Raw genomic sequence first — 27,569 nt, forward strand, 5'->3', positions numbered from 1 at the left:
CTGGAGGGTGCAAATATGGACATCATTCTAGGGCGCCCGTGGCTGGTGAAGCACGATCCCATCATCTCTTGGGGCACAGGAGAGATAAAGAAATGGGGATCTGGATGTACACCTGCCTGTTTTCCAAATCTCCCTCTTCAAGGTCGGAACCCCATTTCTTTGTTTGCAACATCGGTCGAGAGCCCTCCTGAGAAGCAGTCTATCCACATTCCTAAGGAGTACAGCTCCTTTCATGATGTCTTCTGCCCCAAGAGAGCTTCCCAGCTACCGCCGCATCGGCCATGGGACTGCGCGATCGACCTAGTTCCAGATGCCCAGTTGCCAAGAGGTAGGATCTACCCGCTCTCGCTTCCAGAGAATCAGGCAATGGAAGATTACATAAGGGAAGCTCTGAGTCAGGGGTACATACGTCACTCAAAATCACCAGCCGCCTCAAGCTTCTTCTTTGTGGCCAAGAAGGACGGAGGGCTGCGTCCATGCATCGACTACAGGGTCCTAAATAACGGTACAGTAAAATACCGATATCCCCTTCCTCTGGTACCAGCCGCTTTGGAACAGCTCCGAGAAGCTAAAGTCTTCACTAAATTGGACCTCCGCAGCGCGTATAATCTGATAAGAATACGTGAGGGGGACCAATGGAAGACAGCATTCGTGACCCCTACTGGCCACTATGAATATGAGGTCATGCCTTACGGTCTGGTCAACGCCCCCTCCGTATTCCAAAACTTCATTCATGAAGTCCTCCGGGAGTTTCTTCACCACTGTGTAATAGTGTACATAGATGACATCCTCATTTACTCCCGGAGTGAGGCCGAACATCGCCAACACGTTGCGGAGGTCCTACACACATTGAGAGAACATCACCTCTACCTCAAAGCGGAGAAATGCTCATTCCACCAGAAGTCGATTCATTTCTTGGGATACATCATTGACCAAACCGGTATACGTATGGATGGGAAGAAAATTGAGGCTGTTCTATCCTGGTCAGAACCCACTTCCATTAAGGAGCTCCAGAGGTTTCTTGGGTTTGCTAACTTTTATAGACGGTTTATCAAGGACTACAGCAGGATTACATCACCTCTCACTAATCTCCTCAAGGGTAAACCCAAAGGACTGGAGTGGACCAAAGAAGCAGCCGCAGCCTTCCGCCTTCTTAAGAAGGAGTTCACAAGGGCCCCACTCCTGACTCATCCTGACCCAAATCTTCCTTTCGTGGTGGAAGTGGACGCATCCACCACCGGCGTCGGGGCAGTATTATCTCAACATCATGATACACCGCCCCGACTGCATCCCTGTGCCTATTTCTCTCGGAAGTTGAGCCCGGCGGAGCAGAATTACAGCATAGGAGACAGGGAGCTTCTAGCAATCAAGCTAGCCTTGGAGGAGTGGCGTCACTGGTTGGAGGGAGCCAAACATCCGTTCCAGGTGATCACAGATCACAAAAACCTCCAATACATCAAAGAGGCCAAGAGACTATGTCCACGTCAAGCCAGATGGTCACTTTTCTTCTCACGTTTTGATTTCTCCATTTCCTATCGTCCAGGACCCAAGAATCTAAGAGCAGACGCTCTCTCTCGTTTACACGAGCATCACGATCATGAAGAACTCCCAACGAAGATTCTTCCCGAACACATCTCCATTTGTCCGATCACCTGGAACGCTCCTCCAGTCGTTGCCACTCCGGAAGCCCCTGCTCCGCCGGGATGCCCTCCTCATCGGCAGTTCATACCACCTGAACACCGGGTAGATCTGATCCACTCCTTACATACCTCGCTAGGCACTGGACATCCAGGGATCAACAATACTCTCTCGCTAGTATCCCAACGATTCTGGTGGCCAAACATGGCAAGGGATGTGAGGCAATATGTTCAGGGCTGTAAGGACTGTGCCCAATCCAAGAGCCCACGTCATCTACCCGCTGGAAAGCTCCATCCCTTGCCGATTCCGAACCGTCCCTGGTCACACCTAGGAGTGGACTTTATCACTGACCTCCCTTCGTCAGAAGGTAATACCTGTATTCTAGTCATAGTAGATAGATTCTCAAAGTTTGTCAAACTAATCCCTCTGAAAGGTCTTCCCACAGCCTTTGAAACTGCCGACAATATCTTTAATCAAGTCTTCAGGTCATTTGGTATTCCAGAAGATATTGTGTCGGACAGAGGTCCACAGTTCATCTCACGTCTATGGAAAGCCTTCTTCAAGCTCCTAGGTGTGGCCGTCAGCCTCTCTTCTGGATATCATCCCCAAACCAACGGGCAGACAGAGAGGAAGATTCAGGAGGTGGGACGGTTCCTGAGGACCTTCTGCAGTGGTCACCAGAACTCCTGGAGCCAGTATTTGGGCTGGGCAGAATATGCCCAAAATTCACTGCGGCAACCCTCCACCGGACTCACGCCATTCCAGTGCGTCCTGGGCTTCCAACCACCGCTCTTTCCCTGGGATGGCGAACCATCTGATGTCCCCGCAGTGGATCACTGGTTCCGGGAGAGCGAGAGAGTCTGGGACGAGGCTCATCAACATCTGCAGAGGGCAGTCCGTCGAAGCAAGGTAACCGCCGATAGGAGAAGGTCTGAAGAACCCAGATACACACCCGGACAAAAGGTGTGGCTATCCACCCGGGACATACGCATGCGACTGCCCTCTCGCAAGTTAAGTCCCCGATTTGTTGGTCCCTTCACCATCGTGGAACAGGTTAACCCCGTCACCTACAAACTACAATTACCCTCTCACTACCGTATTCACCCTACATTCCACGTATCACTCCTGAAACCCTATCACGATCCTGTTCTTCCCTCCACAGAGCCTGACCACGAAGAGGAACCCCCTCCTCCACTGCTCCTAGAAGAAGGAGCCGTCTACGCAGTGAAGGAGATCTTGCGTTCCCGACGTCGTGGTGGCCAGTTGGAGTACCTGGTGGACTGGGAAGGGTACGGCCCCGAAGAAAGGACATGGGTTCCCAGAGCTGATATTCTCGATCCTAGTCTCATGGTGGAGTTTCATGAGAGCCACCCTGAGTTCCCAGCGCCTAGAGGCAGAGGGAGACCACCACGGCGTCGGAGGTGTCGGCCCTCAGGAGCGGGCCCTGGGGAGGGGGGTACTGTCATGGATTGGTCAGGCTCTCACGACCCCCACTCACGAAGATCACCATCACCTGACTTCTAATGAGCACACAGCTGCATCACATTCACGAGCACCAGATAAAAGCACAGCACTCCAGTCGCTCATTGTCCGGGCTCGTCTCGACGAAAGCGGACAACTGAGCGACCACTCAGCGTAGTCATCCTCAGCTAAAACAAACGATTTACTTACCTGTTCTCTTTGTATTCCTCCTAGTCTTCCTGGTCCTCCCGAATCGTCCTGTCTTCCAGTCCTTCCAAGTCTGTGTCATCCTCTGTCAGCTGTATCTGGTGTGTGCTGTCCATCCTCGTGTATTCCTGTTACCCAGCCACGGAGGAAAAGACCCCAACATCATTCCTGATCCTCCTGGCTATCCTTCATGTGCTCCTTGTTGTCATTTAATAAACACCCTAACGTTTCCTTACCTCTGTCTCCTGTCCGCTTCATAACAGGGGCCATTCATTCTGACATGGTAGTGCTTCACATATAACAAAAATGACACGCTTAACACAATAACTACCAACACTTAACATCAAGTACACAAACAAAAAACTGGGGAAAAAAATAATTCAATAACAACAATAAATAATAATACCTAATAATTATAATAATAATCCATCAATTAAATTGATTTATTATGTAGCTAAATTCCTTCAGACACAAAAGTAAAACAATAGTTTTAAACTTATTGTCCTTAGACATCACCCAAAGGGATGTCTTCAGTGAGTGCATCCAACACGTTTCATTATCTACGAAAGAGAGAAAGTGAAAGTAAAGGCCAAATGGAGGAGGCTCATTCTTTATCCTCGCGCTGCAGATGGTCTGTTTAACTGTTTTCTCACTAGTGAAGTGTTCAGTTTTTACACTTACAAAGTCTGCCATGTAAATGGCAAATGAACCATGGCGCGATGCAACTGACTTTTAAAGGGAATGGGAGATGAGACTCTGATTGGTTTATGCTCAAAACACACCTATAACTCATTAAGAGAAAATGACTTTGACTTTAGATTTTGCGCCTAGACCATTAAATAGAGTTAAAATAATAAATAGTTAATAATAACTAATTAATAAATAATTAATAGTTAAATAGAGACCTTTTATATTTATTAATCAAAATCAAATGACTCCAACTTGAGGGCTAAAAAACCTGACCAGGACATCCCTACCTGGCATTTCTAATGTTAAAAAATGGCTGTTTCTTACATGATCTCTTCATAGTAATTTACTGGTAGTTTTCCGGAAAGGGGAATGTGTGTGAAAGGGGCTATTGAGATGTTTTTGTGTCTGTTTCAGGTGTTCTGCAGGTAAATCTGCTGCAGGTGAGATTGACACCACAGATGTCTTCAGCTGTCAGTTTGAGAACATCCTGGAGTCGGAGCGTCTGCGAGGGACTCTCTACAGCAGCATGGATTCACTGGACGCCGTGTCAAACCCTGTGCCTGAACCCACTCCGCAAAGCACTCTAGAACCCTCGTTTGCCTTCGACATTCCTCTCACTCCCATGATTCAGCAGCGACTCAAAGACAGGAGTCTGTTCCTGGATCCAGTAGCACCTGACCTGAGCTCGGACACTGAGGTGTTGAGCGTCACGACCACAAAGGAGAGCGGAAAAACAGCTCTGGAGGTCACCTCATCCTTTCTCTCAGCAGGATGTAAGGACTCCGGTGCAGCTCTAGCTAACGGATTAAACGAGAGAGATTCTAAAGACTGGCTGCAGGGCTGTTTGAGGTAAGACACTGTGGTTTACTTCATAAAAATGCTCATAGAAAGTCTCTGTCTTCATGATGATTGCACTTAATTGTTGCAGGTTTGGCAAAATTTTAAATGTGTAAAAATCCTCATTTTTAGCTTTGAGCATAGTTTGATTAAGGTTGCTTTGCTAACGAGCTTGCGTGAGCGAGAAAACAAGGCAGGCCGGAGATGAAAATATGGCGCCCTCTGCTGAAATTCAACTGCATTTACAGGGAATAGTTCACCCACAAGTGAACATTCAGTTATTGTTTATTTAACCCTCACTTATGACAAACCTGTTTGCATGTCTTTTTTCTGTTGAACACAAAAGTAGTTATTTTGAAAAATGTTGGAGACCAGTAAACATTAAGAATTATAGTATTTTTCAAAATATCTTGTTTTGTGTTGTTTTGTGAGAAACACTGTTAGTGCTTTCAAATATCAACATACTTCCAGTGCTGTTTTTTATATCAAAGTTGATATTTAGACACACCATGTTGGTGTTTCCAAACATCTAATTTTTATGAGTTTTATAATTTATAATTTTTATTGACCAACGCTCAACCCCCAATGTGGACTTGTCAAAATTGGTTTTAAAGGGATAGTTCACCCAAAACTGAAAATTCTGTCATCATTTACTTAGCATTCCCTTGTCACAAATCTGAGTTTTTTTATTCTGTTGAGCACAAAATAAGATATTTTAAAAAAATGGTGAAAAATTGTAACGACTGACAGGGCCGGATAAAGAACACATTGGGCCCTGGGGCTATAGCAGGCGAAGGGTCCCATTTATTTTATCAGCTTACAAAAGTAGCTTTTCCTGCTATTATTATTATTTATTTGCTAATTAATATCACATAATATTCCATAATTTGATTTATACTGCATTTGATTATTATAAATGTTTTTTGATTTTACTATAGTTGGTGTGAAGCATTAATCATATAACATGGACTAAGTGAGTGCTTCACAATAAATACTTGGGATTTAAAGCATTTACTTTAAATGTTAAACTTTAGCTAAAGCAGAAATTCCTAAAATATCTTTTAATCCTTGATTCTAATTTCCCCAATTTGTGGTCTTTTGAGTCAATCAATTACAGAAGGTTAGCATCTTTTTTTTTTATACCTCAGATATAATGTCTGATGAAAGCCAGCACCAATATATCATTGCTATGAATTATTACTGTCATCTTTATAAAAGGGGCTGAGTAAACATTCATAAAAAAGTTTACATTCTAACTGGTTCAGTTTGACTTAAACCATGTATTTTCTTGAGACAGATAATCAGCAGCGATGGACATTTTAGAACCGTTTGTGTAGGCTATTTGATTTGGTTGTACACTGTCTTGGCTATATTATTTGAGGGAAGGGTGTATGTGTGTGTGGCTGAGACAGCATTTCAGTTAAGAGCATTATTCCGCCTACCCTGGCTTCTCTTATTGCAAGGTAATAACGGATACTATTTATTTTTTCTTCTACGATGCACTCGGATTGCCTACCTTTGACTGGGCCATTCTTGCAGTACAACAGAAATAAGGAACTGTCCTGGGAGTAAGGAACATCTGGTCACCCTTATGGGGGACTAAAACAGGGCTACTCGAAATACAGATTGGGCTAGAGCTATAGGGCTGGGCAACATTGCAAAAAAAAAAAAAAATTAGTACAATATCATATTTCATATAATTTGATATTGGTAGACTCTTGTTTGAGGGCTTAGAAATATTACTTTTATAGTGATGAATACGTTCTTTGCATTGCCTTTAAGGTGAAATAACTGAACATAAACATAGAAGGCTGAGAAAATTGCTCATTTTAGGAACAAATTTCAGATGGCATTTGGTTTTTGGTTTTTGCATCTGAACTTTTCTATGATTATTTTTGTGATAGTAAATATAAACAGTCACATACAATTCCCAAAAAACTGACAATGTGAAATTCAAACTGAAGGAAGCTAACTGAAACCTTTTTGGTAACACTTTATAATAACTACACACTATGAATTATTTATTAAGCATTAGCAAATAGATAATTCATTATCTGTTCAGTATTAACTCTACATTAGTAAACGTTAGTAAGTTTGTATTAACAGTTTGCATAATTTTATTTCTATTCTAAAATTAAGTAAATTAAATTAAGGAACACATTTGACACTTAGGTAGAAAGTGTCTTGTCATTGTAGTGGTACCTTCATGGATCAGATTTGTACCTTTTGATGAAGGTAATTTTTCACCTGCAGGTTTTGGTTTCCCATGGTACAAATCATGTCCATAAAGGTACAAACTGTAATGGTACAAATTTGTTTATTTGTCTTAAGGTACAATTATGTTCCATAAAAAGGCACTGCCTTGTTGTATCTTCTTTGATACAACATTGTACCTATTTTTCTGAGCGTGTGTATAAGAGATTTACAAAGCATAAATAGTCCTAACTTTAGATTAGGTCTCAAAACTGCATGGAGTTGAGATAATAAATCATTTATTAACATACATAGTAACCATTACTACATCCCTGAAAACGAAAATTTATGAATTAGGCTTGGGCGGTAATACGGTAATATGGTATACCGCGGGATCTAAAAATAGCAACGGTATCAGTTTCAATACTGTTAGACCATCATAAAAACAATGCACTTATATAGGAGACAAGTATTAAATTTTATTTATTTAATGCCTAAAATGCGTATGCATTATTGTCATCACGAGACAGTGTGGAGGAGAGAGAGGTGAGGTAAGATGGCGAGTCGCGCACCAAGTGACCTGGTCTTGAAAAAGAACACAACCTCTGCAGTTTTGCAGTATTTCGGGTTTCAAGTGAACGAGAAGGGAGACGTGGTAAATACGAACTAGAGGTCTGCATTCCCACTGCTGTACCGTGGGAGCCGACCAGATTTCTTGCAGTGCGGGAATAAATTTCCGAATAAATCGCGGGAGCGGTCGGTAACTCTAAAGCAATTTCTGATGCACTTGCAACTGCGTGGATGCTGTTTATGTGTGTGTGTGTATGTGTGTGAATGAGAGAGAGCATGATGCTGTGTGTCACTTGTTTGGTGCTGTCTATGTGTATGTGTGTGAATGAGAGAGCGAGCGTGATGCTGTTTGTCGCAGGCTTGGTGCTGTCTGTGTGTGTTTGTGTGTGTTTGTGTGTGTGTGTGTGTTTGTGAATGAGAGCGAGCGTGGTGCTGTGTGTCTATGTGTGTGTGTGTGTTTATACAGACAGCTTGTTATATAGACTGTCTGGACTCTGTATCATCTAGCTGGGTTGTTTTTGGTTTTGTTCACGCCCTCCCCCCAAAAATGTAGTCCCACGCAGATCTCTAATACGAACAAGACAATTTGCAAATTGTGCAACTAACAAGTTACCGCGAACCCAAGGTCACATAAACGGTATTCAGTTTCTGAATGGTTTAGGCACAAGCCAACAGTTTGGTGACGCTGTCTGAGCCTGACATCATATTTTATTTATTATGCACGGTAATACCGGATACCGAGGTAAAATAGGGAGGAGGTTTGACGGTATCAAAATTTGGATACCCCCAAGCCTAATATGAATGTTAATTTGAATAGTTTATTAATTGTTTACTAACTCATTCTAAATGATTCTAAAAAACCACCAACTACGCTTAAAAACAAATGGTTTGTAAATAATGCGATACTGAATTTAGGAATGAACAATTAATAAGTAAGAAAGTATGAAAATACAATTATTAAGCACATTATAAATGTGTTTATAATTCAAGAATCCAGCGTTTGTGGCTGCAGTTATAAACTGCTCACTAATGTCTATTAATATAGAGGTAATGCTTAACAGGTAAGGAATTAACTATTTGCTAATGCTCAATAGATGATTTATAGTGTGTAGTTATTATAAAGTGTTACCAACTTTTTTGCTGATATGCTGTTCACTACTGTGAGAATGCAGAATTGCAGTGTGCAGAGAAAAACTGATGTCAGAATGACTCAAGTCAGAGTGTCGAGACACATTCCTCTCATGTGTTTTTTTAAAGAAGAAAATTCTGATAAACAGTGATGTCACTGCATTAGACACAGTATGCTCTGTTTGCTTCTATTTGTGGATTAAGATCGAATCAGAAACGGTTGTGATTCCTGTAAATAAGCAAACTGTGTGCGCAAAGAACAAGATTAAGCACTCAGAGCAATGTGACCGAGATCAGCTGAGTTTAAAGCGCAGAGAATCCAGGCAGCTCATGTATTTTATGGAGCAAATGCAGCTTAGCAAGCCTGCAGATTTCCGTTCAACCTCTCGTGTGCATAATTTGAGAAATCGGTGCTTATAATATCATCTGTTGCAGCCATCGAAACAACAATAGAGATGAGTAAACATGCGTCTCACCCATCAGAAACCATGCTACGTTTCCTCCTCCTCATCAGCACCATCAGCCCTGCTGTTATTTATAGCTCAAACCGCAGGCTGCAGCCTCGTGCCCTAGAGCATGATGGATGTAAATAAAGCACATCGCTCTATTGCTCCATTCACACACACACACACGCACACACCCATGCTTGCGTTCGGCCCACCCCCTCCATCCGTCCTCCCGGCCGACCCGCAGATGGAGTGAGGCGCCGGCTGTAGTGATGAGACTCGCTACAATAATGAATAAGCACAAACAGAGCGGCGCGTCCTAGCAGCCCGCAGGAAAGCGCACACACACCGTCTCCATGTAGGTCAGACCGAAGCATCTGGCCGGACGCTAGGACACATCAGGAGTTGGTCCACGCGCACCGGCAGCGACTCTCATGGGCTCCGTAGTGTCTGGCTGCTTCTCCCAGCCGGGCCTGTCCGATGGCGAGCGCCAGTCCGTCCAGTAAGTCTTGACCTTCGGCATGCATGACACGCTTCTCCAACGCTGTGAGGATTCCGGGTAGCTGCTGCTAGTTTGTGTGTGTGTGTGCGTGAGACTGCAGTGACGTTTCAGCAGCAGCGCTTGTGAATGTCCTCTACTGCTGAAAGGTCTTTGTGTGGTTCTCCCCTCCCTCTTGATTCCAGTAGGCTGATCTTGAAGCTCATCATAAGTCATGATAAATAATTAACTGTAAACACAGATCACATAAAGTTGGCATTATACTAATCTTGAGATCGTTGATGTATACTTATTTGTACAAACCTTTAGCGACGCCTGTGTGACTTTAAGAAGTAATGAACAATTGTGTCTTGAGAGCAAAGGCTGGTTGTTGAATTATTTATTGAAAGGAATAAAACAGACAGGAAATTGTTTGTTTTGCGGTCAATGCACGCTTACATTTGCTAAACTTTTTTACGACAAAAAAACCCAACAACAATTTAGATATTTAAAGGGATAGATCACTCAAAAATGACAATTTCCTCACCCTTTTCCAGTATAGGCTCATTCTGAAAATGTAGCCCTAGGGCTGGTTGATAATTCGATAACGATAATTATCACAATATATATTTTTTCGCTAAAATGATAATGACTGTTCGATAATATTTACGCATTATGCGTAATGCTGCGCAGGCATTTTGCAGCCTGCCCTTCCGGGTGTCGCACGCAGTACAAGTTTACGGCCATACATTGTTAGTTGCACTTGAAGGAGTAAGAAAAAAATAAGGTAAAAAATGTCAGTCACAGACATTGTTGACAAGAATCGTCACTAGACTTTAGTAGTCTGGAGCTACTTAGTTTTTTTGCAATCCGACAGAAAACAGAGCAACGTGACAGAGCAAACTGCAGTCAACTTGTGTCATCACAGGCAACACCACAAACCGGTTTCATCATTTAAAACAATACCACTCTTATGAAGATGCTAATAAATTACAGAACCAAACAAGTGTTGGTAAACCAGCGCAACTACCCAGCAGAGTTTCATGTCATCATTTTTGAAAGCCGTGCCTTCCGAGAAAAAAAAACCCAAAAAGACAGAAGATATGACTGACAACACAATCTCAAACACATCTCAATGAACACTCGATGCTTGCTGTAAACTACAAGCTGCATTATTTAAAGGCATTTGTTACGACATTGAGAAGAACTTCTGTTGTCAAGCTTATGTTTTCTTTTTAATATTAAGATATTTTCTTTGAAATCTGTAATACCACTATTGTCCCTCATCGACGGTAAAATAACCAGCCTTTATGAAGGACATAATCACCAAGGAGAAATCAGATGCTCAAGACAAAATCTTTAAAATAATGACATATTTAAAATGCAGCAAATATATGACAGAGGTTTACAACCCTAGTGGATCATTAATTAAATCTTTATTTTCTACGGAGCGAAGCATCAACCACGCGCAGTTGTTAAAGATGGGCACGAACTAAAAATATATACACTTTATTATTTTTCTTTGAAAATGTATCTTTTTGCAACAAATTTCGTTATGTATTATGTGTAACTTAATTCTAATTGTCAAGAAGAACGAATAAAATCTGAGGTGAAGCACTTTAAAACAAGTCCGCTATAGTATAGGCTTCAGCGCCAAAACAATCCATTAAACTGTTTTCACGGTTTCGGTTAAATTAATTAATGAAGCACGGTAAATGTAAATGCTGTTGAATGCTCGTCTTTAAAACGAACGATATGTGGTGGGGTGATGCCATTCCTTTTCTCACTTACCAACTGACTGCTTAGCGCCATATGGACGGCTTTTCCGCTTTTACCAGTTTGTTCAGTTAGCTTGACGCCTGCGTCGGCGGAACAGAGTAGACTGCGATGACAGGGTTCGAGTCCGATGAAGAACGGTTCAAGAAAGCAAGTAAGACAAAAGCAAAGGCCAAGTAAGAATGTGGTAAAACCTGGTAAAAATCAGGGGTGGGCGGGTCAATTGGTGGTTTTTAAAATATTATCGGTTGGGTTTAGGGAAGGGGGGAGGGTGGGGGAATTGGTCGGTTGGTCAGTTAGTCAGTCGACAGCAGCCTCTGGTGGATTTACGTGAGAAGAGCAGGTGCGAATGGCACTCGAGAGAGAAATTTGAGATATACTAGGCATGAGCTGATATAAGATCCTAATGGTATGATAACCTTGGATAAAAGTATCACGGTTTCATGGTAAATGATTGTTGCTCTAAATTATATTCTTATTAAATGTCTGGGTAAAACTAAAACTTTTTCCCCTTTGAACACAAAATATTTTATTTTAAGAAATATTTCAAATATTTTGGAGCTTTCTTTTATGCTGGAGATGTCCTAAAAAAATGTAAATAAAAAAAATCTTACACATACCTTAGGAACAGTATGACTTTTCCAAACCGCGGTAAAGTTTTATAAATTTCTTTCTTCTGTTGAACAGAAAACAAGACTGTTGGAAAAAAAATAGCCATTGACATCATTAGTAGGGACTGAAACTGAACGCACTTTTACGTTCCAAAAACGTGAAGTGCATCACACTGCCTTTTTTGTTGGCAGGAAAAGAAAAAAGAAGTGTGATGCGCTTTTTATTTCGCAAGGCAACAACTGAATCAGCTGCGTATTGTGCGCGCAAAGGCTGGTGAATGAATTATTTATTGAAGTGAATAAAACAGACAGGAAATTGTTTGTTTTGCTGTCAATGTGTGCTTACATTTGCTAAACTTTACTTAGGACAAAAAAACCAACAACAATTAAGATATTAAAGGGAAAGATCACTCATAAATTACAATTTCCTCACCATTTGCCAATATAAGTTCATTCTGAAAACGTAGCCCTATATACGTCACTGGAGATCGCGAATTATGAGGCCAGAGATACGTATGGCTGCATTTAATCTTTAAAACGAACGATATGGGGTGGTATGATGCTGTTCCTTTTCTCGCTTACCAGCTGACCGCTTAGCTCCGTATGGACGGCAAACTGTTACCAGTTTGTCCAGTTTGCTCGACACGTACGTCGGCGGACTTGAGATGCAGAGCGCAGTTGACCGCGATGACAGGGTTCACGTCCGGTAAAGAAGGTTTCTAGAAAGCAGGTAAGACAAAAGCAAAAGCCAAAAAATAAAATAAACAAGGAAATAACAGGGTGAGAATGTGGTAAAATCTGAAAACCTGGTAAAAATCAGGGGGCTACGTGGTGTTTGCTGGCCTCACGCATCATGCAACCCTGTCAGTTAGTCAGTCAGTCAGTCAGCATGTAACCATAAAGGGTTAAACAAATAACACACAGCACTACAACGATTATAGAAAAGTTTACTCTTTTATAATTCACTTAGATTTTAATACGTTTAGTAATAAGCAAAATATAACAAGCGGAGATAACATTGTAGAGGAAAGATACATGGCGAAGGCAGAGAAATCTGTGCGACCCTAGTCATCCAAGGCGTGGGAGCATTTCACACTAAATAAACAATAAAAGTGTGTTAACAGCCAAATATGCAAAAGTGATGACTGGAGCACCACGGCAATGATCCAGCAGCTGAAACACAAACATGTTGGATCTTTGATGAGGATGAAGGGAGCAACAGCAGGGTAAATCACTACAGAATCCTACTTTTGTTTCACTTTGAAGTGAAGACCGTAATGTCCCTGGTGCTGGTGTTTACTTGTTATCCAGCTTGACAAGCATGACGTGAAAAATTCAAACTGAACTTTCGTGCGTTGGCTAGCGCTGAGGCAGAGAAAGACATGTCATATTATCACAATTATGCAGTGTTTTTAACCACCCAATGCTTATTTTATGTTTTGGGCATGTAAATACACACAAGTACTAGTAAAACAATATTACTAATACTAGTAAAACAAAATTTAGAGTTTTTAAAGCACAGGAAACTCTATGGAAGTCTAACAATCCATTCAAATATTATTTGCCGATGCATTTGGGGAGTAACTCATGACTTTACGTGCTGAATCCTGCATGTTTTGCTTTTATGAATGAGGCATGCGCGCTACCGCAAATAAACATGATGTTTATCTCATGTTATAGATCACGATCAAGATCATTTATACGTCTTTTAAACTACAAAAACACTCACACGTTTTGTGAATTGGAATATCAGGTAGTTGATGACATGATGAGCAAGCGTGTGAATGTTTTGTATTAAAATGGAAACGCATAATAAAAGGGATACATCTGTCATACAGTGCTCTTGTGGCTGCAGTGTGTCAGGTGACAAACATGATGTGTGGCCACGAAAACAGTAAGTGTGAATGTTCTAAAATAATGATTGTCTAACAAAACTCACTCCCGGGGCCAGATAGAGTCTCTAAAACTCACCAGTAAAAGGGTTAATAACAGTAATAAAGCAGTGGTGTTATAGCTACTTTGCACTTTGCATTGCAAGACTAAAGACACGTTTTTATTCTCTTGCCTTTTTTGGATCATTTTTCAATCTGTTGTCATGTATAGCTGCACTGCAAAAAAGCTTTTCTTATTTAGTAATTTCGTCTCGTTTCCAGTTCAAATATCTAAAAAAAATCTTAAATCAAGACTAGACAAGAAAAATGGCATGAGAAAGTGATGCTTAACTTCTGTTTGAGATTATATCATTAAGATTATTTGTCTTACCCCATTGGCAAATAATTTAGCTTGTCACTTTAGCGATCACTTTATTTTGAGGTGTTTTTTTTTCAGAAAACAAGACATAATTTCTCATGCTTTTTCATGTGTCTAGTATGTATCTTTAAGATTTTTTTTTAGATATTTGGATTGAAAACAGGACATAACTACTAAGTTTTTTTTATTTTATTATAACAGCTGAGGGATGTTCAAGGACAACATGTTTGAGCACTTTCTGAAGATTTTAGTTCTGTTTTTAAATAAAGCGTTGGAAATGAATGCTTTTTTTTATCCAGCAGATTATCTACAGATTAATAGATTATTAAAATAATCGTTAGTTGCAGGCCTAATTTGATATGTAGTGAGTATTTATGCAATTTTATACCTGAATCTTGGTTTTTAAAAATCTTGTTATGTGGAATGAATAGAAACTAATAAATAGGCAGTTCATGACCTGTTTAAAGGGATTGTCCTAAGCATTGGTCTGTAGTGATTATGTAACAGGTAGGTGTGGCTCTGTGGCTTCGCATTCTTTGACTTGAAAATCTCTGAATGATTGTCCAGTGATGTCAGATATCCAACACAAACACTGAAGGGCTGCTCTCCAATCATATATTGTTGCAATACTTCAAGCTTCTTTTTCTCCTAAACAAATAGCAAATAATAACTTTAAAAAGAAAAACTGACATTTAAAAGGGGCCTATTGTGCTTTTTACTTGTTTGAAAGGCTAGGGGGGAAAATCGAGCAGTGTCGGTCAGTGTGTAGTGTGTATGTTTGGGCAAAAAATCTAAAAGGTTACAAATTTCAAAATGCACTCCAAAGGGACATATTTCTTCTTCTTCTTATTATTATTATTCTGTTTAAGAACTATGGTAAATGGCTTGTTCGGGCTACAAGCATTGAAATATAAAATATTTGATATACAGATTCTCAAAAATGTGTATGAACAATCATTACGTAGTTTAAACATCTTAATGATCATATTAGTTGATCTATTTGGGCTGATGAGTGCTACAAAGTTATTCTGTGCTGCAGTGGAGAGATTAGAGCAACTGTATATATCGTTAAGGTTTTTACAGTATTACTACTTTTATCGATACCCCTTATCAGTTCGGTACTTTAACGGTTCTCTTATTGGTACTTTTTGTTTTTTTAATGAAAAACAACATTTATTTTATTATTACATTTTTAATGAAAAAAAAAACAATAATTGTAAAACAATTAAATAAAAATTTCCTGTAAAAAAATGTACAATGGTTTGAAGGAAAATGACTCTCAGTTTTTTACCATTCTTCTGGAGAAAAATCAATATGTTTGCATTTTCTGGCAGAAGTCGGGATCTTACTTGGTTTATTGTGCTCCCTGCAGTTGAAAATACCCTCTTTGAGTTGCAAAATGCAGTTAAAAAAATCTGATAATGTTTAAGAATTTTCATTAATACATTCACATAAATGAATCACAATTTTTTTATCATTTCTTAATAAGCATATTATTAGGCTATTCATAGGGTTTATTTGTAAATACAGTAATGTAAAAGCATTTTTAATGTTTAGATTTATTTAGACTACTGCATAAAAATACTGTTTTCATTGTAACCAAATGTGTGTGTTTATTTAAGTAATATTATACTAACTTACAGAGACATTATGTGATTGACTCCTAGCATAAAGATGTGGATGATGTACCTTTTAGCTAGGCAGTCGAAAACTTTTCATTTGTTTTTCTGCAGTTATTGCACTTTTGAGAGATGCGTTTGATGCAACAGGCATTGTCGGTGTCCACTCGGGAAATGTAACCCGTTTGGTTCTCTCCGCTACTCTGCAAGCTTACGAGCTGTGTCTGTGGCAAGAGCTATGTGTGTGCGCTCTTAGCGTGAGCCTCCGATGAGTGCGTGCGCACAACCGAGAAGTGAAGGCTCATACCTCATAGGCTGTGAAGGCTTTTATACTTGACGCGCTCGCAGGAAACACGAGCATTTCTCATGAGAGATTGCCAGCTGTGCAGACGATTATAAAATATCGCAAATTAGAAAAGGTTGGTTAGTTAAATTATGCTACTGTAAGTAATGCTTATTCAGCAATAATTCTCCAGTACCGATAGCAGAACCATTAACATCAGAGCTTATCGATACTTCGGTCATTTATAATGTAGCACCGATACCGATAAAGTACAGCGTTTCTGTACCAATCCCTATATACAAAACAAAAAACTCATGCCAAAATACATGAAAGTGAGTGGCTGTTTAACTGGGAGAGGAATAAAGTAAATGTTCCAGTTATCTAAACTGTATTTGTTGTGAATAACGCACATCATCAGATTTAAATTGATGTTTGAAAACAAACATTAAATCATTGAAAACTAAGGGCCCTATCATACACCCGGCGAAAGGTGTGACGCAATAGTTTTTTTGCTAGTTTCAGCTTGGCGCAAGAGTCGTTTTGACGTTTTGCACCACGCTGTTTAAATAGCAAATGCATTTGCGCTCATATGTGCGCCCATAGGCGTTCTGATCTAAAAAGGAGGTGTGTTGAGGTGCATTGCTGATGCGTTGCTATTTTGAAAAACTTTAATAGACTGTTCTATAGACCAGAACAAAGCCGGTCTAAAGTCCAGTGCAGAGCGAGTTAGTTATGTGCCTCGCTTACACATTGCTTAATACAGACAGGATGTACAGCAATACGCAAATATCTTTACAAATGAAAAATAATTTAAATATTAAGTATATAAATATAAAGGATTAAAATATTACAAAACATTATTTTCTAGACTACATAAATATAAAAACCATACTTTCATGCCTTCTTCATCTCGGGGGGCTTTTTCAGTTTATTCATAACAATTTACATTTGTATAATGTTATTATTATTAGCAGTATTATTTATTATATGCATATTTATATTTTTTTTTTATTAAAAACAAGCTTAGATTTGCCCACCTGTCAGGTTTTAGACCATATGGGGCATAGCATGTGTATTTGGATATAACTCTTGGATATAATAATATTTGGGTTGTTTGACCTCACTTCGTTATTATTGTTCATTTATTCGTTTGCTGGGAATTAGAACTGAATTTAGAAATAGTTTTGAAACAAATCTTTGCGCTTAACAAACGAAATTAATTATTTATAGGCTAATGGATGTCTGTGCGTACAAGAAGTTTCCCTATCCACAAGAGTGAAAGCGAAAGTAAATAATGAGGAGGCTCATCTCTCATTCTCACGCTGTAGATGCTCTGTTTAACTGTTTTCTCTCTGGTAAAGGGTTCAGTTTTTCCACTTACAAAGTCCATCATGTAAATAGCAAATGCGCTATGGCGCGACGCAACTGACTCTTAAAGGGAATGGGAGATGAGACTCTGATTGGTTTATTCTCAAAACACACCTATAACTCATTAAGAAAATAAGCTCAGCCCTTTTAGACCATCGCCACGGCGCAAACCAAATGTTTCCGTCCTTATATTAGCAAAATTAATATTAGCCCTTAATGCTTTTGCGTCCTGCGCTTTGCACTTTGCGTATGGATCGTCAAAATAGAGCCCTAAGTGTTTTCAATGAGTGCAAGTGTTGATCTTTTACAAGTATTGTATTCATCTTTCTCTGGTTGAACATCAGCCTCAGTAGAAGAGATGGAACTTGCTGCACTTCCCAAACAGGATCAAGGCTAATAGCATAATAGGACCCATTTAAATAAACTTTTTTTTTTTTTTACTAATTATGTTGTGCTTACAAGCAATCTCATTAATCAGTAATGTATTGTTGTGTACGAGCGACTGTTTAGACTTCCATCAGGACTTTATAGACTGCAGTGTTTCACTGAGATCTCTAAATGCACAAATATGCAGTCAATGTCAATGAGTATTTACTCTGAATAAGTAATAGTGCATTTGTGTAATGAGGCTGTTTGGAGGAAAATTGCTTCAGTACGTCATTTCTATTCATCAACACTTGCATGCAGGCATGGGACGATAACCAGTTTCAAGGTTTATTGCAGTTTGGAAAAGTCAAGGTTTTAAAAACGCTAACATTTTCTGTTATACTGTTCCTATGGTATATGTACTGTTTTTTTATGTTTTTTTAACAACTTTCTTATTAGTTTTTTACTGCAAGATGCTGCAAATGCTACTGGTCAACCCACAATTAAGCAAGCATCTGAATAACAAATGTGTTATACACCAACATCCAAGCATGCTATGGAACTGAACAGTGCAGTGCCTTTCCAGCAGGCACAGGACGTTAACATGGCGTCCGATTAAGGTTGTACCCCAACGTTGTGGGGGCGCAGCATTTTGTTTGGAAATGAAAATCGGATTGACGTCAATGTCCCACATCCAACCTAAAATCAACCAAATATTAACATCTAATGATGTTATAGCTTGAAATTGTGTGGACGTTACCAATATGACGTCTGTCAGATGTTGGATTTGGGTTGTCATACCTGATGAACAAATGTCAGTATTTGATGTCAATATGACGTTGGTTTAAGATGTTGGCTCAACATTGGATTTTGGTCACTTTCCAACACAACCTAAAGTCAACCAAATATTATCGTCTAATGATGTTACAGCTTGACGTTGTGTGGACATTACCACTATGACGTCTATCAAACGTTGGATTTTGGTTGTCATACTTGATGAATAATTGTCAGTATTTGATGTTGGTTTAAGACGTTGGCTCGACATTGGATTTTGGTCACTTTCCAACACAACCTAAAATCCACCATATATCAACATTGTTTGATGTCATTATTGGACGTCCTTAGACACTAGCTAGACATTGAATTTTGGTCACCTGACGTCATGACCTAAATCTAATCTAATATAAATGTCTTATGAGGTTGTGTGCCCACTGGGCTACTTTATATCCAAAGAAAAATAAAGATGCCTTTTTAAGTCATAAATAAATCATGTTTTTAAAATGAATGAAGACAGTTGAAGTCGGTGATTAATTTGAATTATTTACCTGACATGTTTACTGTTCCAAAATATTTCAAATGTTTCCTAAAATAAAATATTTACTGTGTTCAATGGGAATAAAAGTAATGTTTTTTAACCCAGACATTTAAAAAGGACATATTTTAGAGCAGTAATCACAATGCTGTGATATCGTGAAACCTTGTTATTTTTTATCCAAGGTTATCACACCATCAGAATCTTATACCGGCTCATGCCTACTTGTGACATAATTTTTTTCTCAGCAATGCTGATTAAAGCAGTGTTCAGTACTGCTCTGTAAGGTGTCACCCTTTACTTCCACATGGTCACACACTTGGAGTTAAGCAGTGTGTGTGGCAGGTGCTGCTGTCCTGTGATGGGGTGTCTCTGCTGGGCATCGCAGGCTCTCAGCTGTTCTAGAGGAAGTGGCACTCAGCACTGCTCTGGGTTTCTGCCAGTGCTGGAGGTGTGAGTCAGCACCAGCGGCCGTGTGCCAGGCGTCTGTCTGCCTACTGTCCCGCACACAGACCCGTTTCATTTAAGACCTTTCATGTCTCCGCTCACCCCATTTGCCTTTGGCTTGCTTTTCTTCATTATCAGATGTCTGTGAGTTATTTCACGCTGATATAAGTTGGTGCTGTTTTTCATCTTGACATGTATAAAGTGGAACAGATTGTAACATTAAGGGCTACACGATTTGGAGGGAAAAAAATCCTAATTGTGATATTTCTTAATTGAGATTTTATTTTATTGTTTTCATTGTGATTTGCGATTTAAAATGTTATTTACCACTGTAACCCACCAGTCCTACTGCACCCATCCCATTCTGAGCTGGGATTGAACCGGCGATTCTTCTCATGGGAGTCGGTTGCTCTAACAAGGGGGCTAAATACATTGGCCTCTAGTGTCAGTCACTAGAGCACCTTTTGAGGTCAGAGGAGTGAGGTTTACCTTCATAGCACTTTGCTAGCTGGTCTCTGTTACACTCACCCTCCTAAACCTCACTCCCATCCCGGATGAGCCCCCACGTGTAACCCACTGGTCCTACTTTATCCATCCCATTGTGAGCTGGGATTGAACCGGCGAATCTTCGCATGGGAGTCGGTTGCTCTAACAAGGAGGCTAATGGCCATGGCCTCTAGCATCAGTCACCTTTTAGAGGTCAGAGGAGTGAGGTTTACCTTCATAGCACTTTGCTAGCTGGTCTCTGTTACACTCACCCCCCTAAACCTCACTCCCATCCCGGATGAGCCCCCACGTGTAATCCACTGGTCCTACTGTATCCATCCCATTGTGAGCTGGGATTGAACCGGCAAATCTTCGCATGGGAGTCGGTTGCTCTAACAAAGAGGCTAATGGCCATGGCCTCTAGCATCAGTCACTAGAGCACCTTTTGAGGTCAGAGGAGAGTGGTTTACCTGCATAGCACTTTGCTAGCTGGTTTCCGTTACACTACTATTTCATTAAAAGGCTACAGGCTTGATGTGGTGGTTTTAACAGAGCCAAAGCAAGACCAAGCATAATCACAAAGTACGCTACACTATGCTACTGTTTATTTAAAACCTCTTAAACATTGTTGACATTTTTAAAATAAAGTAGTCCATTGTCATGACAAAATAAGAAAGTAACTACAGTATCTTAAATTAAATTAATTATATATAAAATCTTAAACTGTAGGCGGCATGGTGACTCAGTGGTTAGCACTGTTACCTCACAGCAGGAAGGTGTGGGGTAACAAAAACTTGACTTGTTCGAGTCTCAGCTGGGATCTGGTGCTCCGGTTTCCCCCACAGTCCAAAGACATGCGATGTAGGTAAATTGAAGGTAAATTGGCCGTAGTGTAGAAGTGTGTGTGTATGGGTGTTTCCCAGTACTGGGTTGCAGCTGGAAAGGCATCTGCTGCATAAAACATATGCCAGAATAGTTGGTGGTTCATTCCGCTGTGGCGACTCCTGATAAATAAGAGACTAAGCCAAAGAAATATGAATGAATGAATGAATGAATGAATGAAAATCTTAAACTTTTAGAAATCCAAGCACTCTGTAAACAATTTAACATCTGTAAAACATTGACGATAATCTAAATAAAGTTTGAAACTATGACAGCAAATGTTTTCTGCCATTTAAAATGCAAAGAACACGAATAATTCTAAAGCCAAAATGTCAGCAAGAAAAGCTTCACATTTGGATTGTTACATGTTTTACATTGTTCAGGGTAATGTGGTAATGAACTATCAGAGAACTGTAGAAAATGATATGTTTGTTACCATATTTGGTCACAGCTTTTGAGGTTTGAAAATTGCATATCGCGATTTTGGTTTAGAAACAATTAATCATGCAGGCCTAGTAACGAGTTAATTATCCTAATTACAGTATACATGATGCTTATTGTCTGAAATGCAATATGAATGCTCAGAACATTTCATGGACATATGCGACTCATCTAGATCAGTGGTTTAAAGTAATGAGATACAAATACTCCAATTACTGTAATTGAATAGCTTTTCTCAGGAATTGTAGTTAAATATATATATATGAAGAGTTCAGATGCAAAAGCCGCTAAAAAAACCCACTTCCGCCAAAAATGAGAGAATGACATTAAGTGAATGCTTTAGGCACTTAGTACGTTCAACCAATCATTTTGCTTCAAATCATCTAAATCCCAGCGTCAGCGCATTAAGAAATAACAGTTTGTTGGCAAAAGCCTATAAACGCCACCTGCCTTTGACTGCAAAAGCCGCTATGTCCCGAGAACCAATCAGAAGGTGCGAATCGATTCATATGTTTTTAATGTAGCGGCGATCTGATACGTCGGCTTTTTTGAGGAACTTTGTTTTATTCCGATTTCGATTTTGATTTTGAAAGACGGAGTTCGATGTACTGCATGAGCCTGCCCGACTGTCACTGAAAGGCAAATGAAAACGTCCCTTACCTCAAAACTCTGTGCATTATAAGAAAAAGAAAACATTGTACCTACAGTCAAAAGTGTAACATGCATTCATAATGTTTTTTTTGTGCAGCGATGCTACTTTGAGTGCGATTTTCTATATATTAAATGGCAACTCCATTTCATGAAAGACAAAAGTTAAACGAAATGCTGTTCTTTTCACATGGATGCTATGACATGATATAAATAGATGAGACGTAAAAGAGATGATCAAGATCTTGAGTATGGTGAGAATGAATGAATGACAGCTTCTAAAAGTGTCTGAGAGAAAATAGCCTACCTTGTGTTTTATTTGCTAATGTAAACTATTTTTTAAAGATAAATATAATGTATAAAACTATACATTATTTATATTATGTTATACTAATATGTCTGATAAGCTTTTATATAAATGCACATTGCACAAATATTGATGTTTCTCAAAGTTTTGGTCTGTTAAAAGCATAAGTGGATTTAGCTGGTTTTGACGCAAAAGAAAATCTACCTTGTTAAAAACCAAAGAATTGTCTGAAGTGGAAAAAGTTATTTTATTTACTAGCTAATAACCTTTTCATTATCTATTAAATGACACTGTTGAACCTAATAAGAGGAGACTGATAGAAAATGCTAATTTACAAGAAAAGAGGTCTGATGGATTTAGAGCGTTTTGCATTTGAACTCTTCATATACAAGTACTTTTACTTGAGTACATCTTTAGTGCTGTAACAATAATTTTACTTCACTGTTTTCCTTTAGTATGCAGTCACTACTTTTTTTTTGTATGTGGTGATTGGCTAAGTTGAATAATCAGTCCCATGATCCCCATCCAATCAAATCATGCATAGAATAATCACATCAGACAGACTGACTCAAGGACATGGATGCTTTATGAATGCAGCAAACTGTATGAAGCATTAACAAGTGTTTGAGAAGCTAAATTGTCAGATGCATCAACTAAGAGGCTGGGACACACCAAGCCAACGGTCAGACATCGGGTTGTTGTTGAGCCTCAGTTTGTTTAGTGCGTTCCATAAGTCAACTCTCTTTAGGTTCATGTCGAAGCAAGTTGGCTTCAGCATGTAGAATCACGTCAGCCATCTGCTGTCGAGAGCACTCTTATTGACTGTTCAGTAATCAAACAGAGTGGAAGATCAAAAAATTAGGTGACAAACAAGTAAACAAGTGAAGCTGTCTGTAATTTCTCTTTATTTCTCAAATATTTGCAAACAATATGGATTATATTATCTTCTAATATCTATCAGATTACTTGCACAAAGGAATCCTTCCATGGTGAGTGACAATATCTGTTGTAATGGTATTAAAGCTGCTTTGTTTATGGTTTTCATGTGCACATTGCAAGTTCTGGTTACCCTTTGTGGGATGAGAAAACAGACTATTGCCGCCTCTGGGTGTCGAAAGACATGTCTTCGTATGCAGGCACAGAACGCATGTTCTCGTTTCAGTCCGATGCCATTCACAGGCAGCTTTTCGGTTTGGTGTGTCCTAGGGATTTAACTTCATGTCATTGATAAAAAGATGAAGGATGGCTACTATATAATGACCTGAAACAATAACTAATGCACTACAGAATGTTACGTTTTCAAAAACCTGCACAAATTGCATGTATTCTATCATTGCTTCATGAACTTGGTTTGTGGCACCAGCTGCTGGACACTCATAACTTGTTTGTCAGGGTTCAAAGTGCATAACCAGACATTAACATACCGGCATAGCAAGATGTTTGCTACTTAAGCCTAGTTCACGCTACAGGTTTTTAAGCCTGATTTGGAAGTTAACGAGCTTGCCGACAGATCGATGCACTCACTTCATTTTGTGTTATCACGGACATGAGAATAGGCTATATTAACAGTGGAACTAGAATTCTGTTACTGTTAGAACTACCAAAGTTTTCATTCTGACCGTTCTCATATAAGACATCATATTGTCATGTCATATTTACATTCAGAGCTTCTGTTGAGATATTAAAATTAAGGTTTGAATGTCTGTCATCATATTTTATGACACCGTTATCCTAAAAATATTGTCTTTTTGGTATTACAGCCTATAAATATGTAGTTAAGATACTAGAACAGGCAAAGGTCTGGGCCTCGCTTTTCACTTTAAAACAGGAGCTATTTCGTGACACAGAAAATGCTGCTTTGAAATATATATCTGAAGTAAATTTATGTTTTTGCCATCAGAAAGTTATGTTTATGTTAGCTGTAAGTTGCTAGGCAAAAAAGGCACGCATATTTAAAGTCACAGCAAAAAGTAGCAGACATGCATGCAGTCATTTTGACCAATATGGTAATTTAAGGTAGAAATGCTCAGTTCTTTACTGTATTGTAATTTAAAAAATAACAATGTTAGAAAGACATACACCGATATTTAGCAAACGTCAGGGTGTTCTAGATATGTTAGTTTAATTTTAAAGAGTTATTAAATTACAAAAATTAAAAACCGTCTCACTACCTCTGTAGTTCTAGTGTTAAAGCCACATCTATCCACTTGATCCTTGCAGATGAGCGATTGATCCGCTGATGCATCAGCTGACTGACGATATTTTGAAAGCTTGAAAGTGTCAGTGATTTCATCAGCACACAAGCAGCCAAAAGTGTTCAGCTTTTTTGGCTGGCTCCTCCCCAACATTTCATTGGCTGTGCTTGACTGAGCTGTTGGCGAACGAGTTGTTATCAGATCATGTAGTGTGTGACCCCCTCTTGTGGATCATTTACGTAGTGTTGCGTGATAGTGTGTACACTACAGCGATTTAAAAGACATGTAGTGTAAGTCATGTAGTGTGAACGGCATAGCAATCTGCCCATGTTTAAAGTCATGTAGTGTGAACTAGGCTTTAAGTTACACAGATTTTACTCCGCATATAAACGCGTCAACATTTCACTGCATATTCACAATGTAATACTTAATATTCACCAATATTTACAATATTTGACTCATACTTTTAAGTAGTATTTACAAAACATGCTTTTTGGCATGGTACACAACATTATTTGGCAGGTAGTGGTACTTTTACTTGAGTATGCTATTTCAGTATTCTTTTGACCACAGTTCCAGCTGCAGCTGGACAAATGTAAATGCATTTTTGTTGTTGAAGCCACACATGTAAATTTTACTCCTCCCAAAATGAACTCTCTCATGGTCTCACCAGTAATGACGTCAATGCTTCCTATTGTGCTTGATCTTGAAATCAGCTGATGCACACGTGTGTTGCTTTTGGGGATATGACCTCTGTTGAATTTGCGCAGAAACCTAAGATCAGATACACTCATTTTCTTTTACTGGTACTTTACTTATACAGTAGCATTACTTGCTGCATTTTAGTTTAAGCCATTGCAGTTTCCCACAACATTATAGACCATTTTGATGAATGTAAACAAAAACAATAATCCCAACGTATTTCCCGTTTTACATTTTAATTTCTATAGCTTCTGAGAATCCATAAATAGCCTCATATTGATAAATGTTATGATAGCTGTTTTAACATTAAGTTATGATTGGATTGCCTGTTGTTACAGTTATGAGGTAGTTTGCTAAGCAGGAAATGTTCATGGGTCAATGACATCACCACATTGAAATTGTCTACATCAATTACCCTGAACTCACTTCATAGTGTTGTTCTAAAATACTCAAAAAGCATTAGCAATCACATAAATTACATTAGTAATCACATAATGGGGGAGTGGGTTATTCTATGTCTAGAAGCCCCCAAGTTTTTTTTTAGAATCTGGCTCCCAGTCAATTATCGTATCAACTTCAGAATCGTACTTCTTTCTCCTTCATATCTGTCTGATCTTCAAATGAATACTCCTGCATCCACTCTGAGATCCTCTTCTACTACTATTAGTATTCACATTTTTATATTTGTCTCAAATCTAATTTATTTTGTTTTGGTTACTTTTGATTGGATATATGTAACAATAATAATAATAATATGAAAGTGAAAGATGAGACATTTCCTGAAAAACGACAAGTCACCCATACTTGGAATTTGTTCAACATCTAAGTGTATATGAACACACACACACACACACACACACACACACACACACACACACATGCCTGGAGCAGTGGGTAGCCATTGCTGTGGCATCCGGGGACAGTTAGGGTCTTGCTCAAGGGTCTCACTTTAGCCGTGTTATTGAGAGTGGTGAAAATGCTGGTTATTTATTCCCATCACTTACTATTTCTAGCATAGGCTCATTCTGAAAATGTAACCCTATGTACATTTCTGGAGATCGCAAATTATGTACCCAGAGGAACATATGGCTGCATTTCGTCTTTAAAACGAATGCTACGGGGCGGTATGATGGTGCTCCTTTTCATCCTTACCAACTGACCACTTACCTTCGTATAGGCCAGGGGTTCTCAACCTTTTCACTTTAAGGCCCACCTCCTTCTCCAAACATTTTTTGAAGACCTAAACTGATTGTCTAGAGAAAATGCTTTATTTATTAGCAAAACTTTTTTTGCCTTCTATTATTCTCTTTTTTTAGATCCTGTTATTAAAAATTTTAACATTTTAAATGTATATATTTAATTATAGTATTAAGTATAATAATAAATATTTTAATATTAAAAAAAGGTTCAAAATGTTCAAAGCTCCTGAATTCTTTACATCAGTTATTCTTTAGAACTGCAGAGTATTTGGGCCTTTTCTGTAACAAATTAAACTGACAGGACATGGCAAAAAAACAGCTTCTGCTTTGAATTAGACTGACTACTATTCATCTATTGATCCACTAATCATATCTATTAAAAATAAACAAAGAATTGCGAAACACCTTAAAAGTTGTGCGATACAGTACGGGTCGTGGAGATGAGGCACACTCGAGCTGGTTATTAAAACTTTAATCATCGTTACCTTTACATTTGCGTGACGGTTTAATTTAGGGCTGGGCGGTGGGTCGAGTTCTGGGAATATATCAGGGAATATACCCAGTCTAAAATTATAGAAATCAAGCCCGAACCATTGGGTCCCGTTAATATTAACATATTAGATTTTCTTAATTGCGCAGCTTTAGGGTTCTTCTATTATGCAGCTCTTCGTTTTTTTTACTTATGCCTGATCTTGATTGACAAAAAAGATGACATTAACTGGTAATGATTTTTAAAACATTAAAAAGTAGGCAGATTTAATAATTATATAACAATTGATATAATTGTTCAATGGTGTTTATTTGCCAAAAGCAAACATTTCCGGAAAGTCCTTAAACGATCTCAAAGCAAACTTTGTTTTGCTCTAAATGACATCACACTGGTTCATTCTTCAATTTCACTTGCAGTACATCGGCGCTTAAAGGGTCAAATGACAAATTGAGTGTTTTTCAATTCATCAGGCTGACAGCTGAACTGCACTGCTGGGACTGAATTGATCAGCACACACCCTTGCTAATCTACTGACCGGG

At 39.1% G+C, this 27,569-nt stretch overlaps 1 protein-coding gene across 2 annotated transcripts in view; it reads left to right on the forward strand.

Moving 5' to 3' along the window:
- The first annotated feature begins 4,413 nt into the window (after positions 1–4,413).
- psd3l (pleckstrin and Sec7 domain containing 3, like) overlaps positions 4,414–27,569 on the forward strand; it is a 192,911-nt gene continuing 169,755 nt past the window's right edge. Inside the window, exon 1 of one of the 2 annotated variants that reach the window (XM_056466945.1) lies at positions 4,414–4,845. In XM_056466945.1, coding sequence (XP_056322920.1) covers positions 4,523–4,845 — 323 coding nt within the window. In that variant the 5' untranslated portion in view covers positions 4,414–4,522. Of the gene's footprint in view, positions 4,846–9,458; positions 9,673–27,569 lie in introns of those variants that run through there. The other variant, XM_056466946.1, reaches the window with a different exon arrangement.

The sequence above is a fragment of the Danio aesculapii genome, chromosome 10 (assembly GCF_903798145.1).
Source record: "Danio aesculapii chromosome 10, fDanAes4.1, whole genome shotgun sequence".
Lineage (NCBI taxonomy): Eukaryota > Metazoa > Chordata > Actinopteri > Cypriniformes > Danionidae > Danio > Danio aesculapii.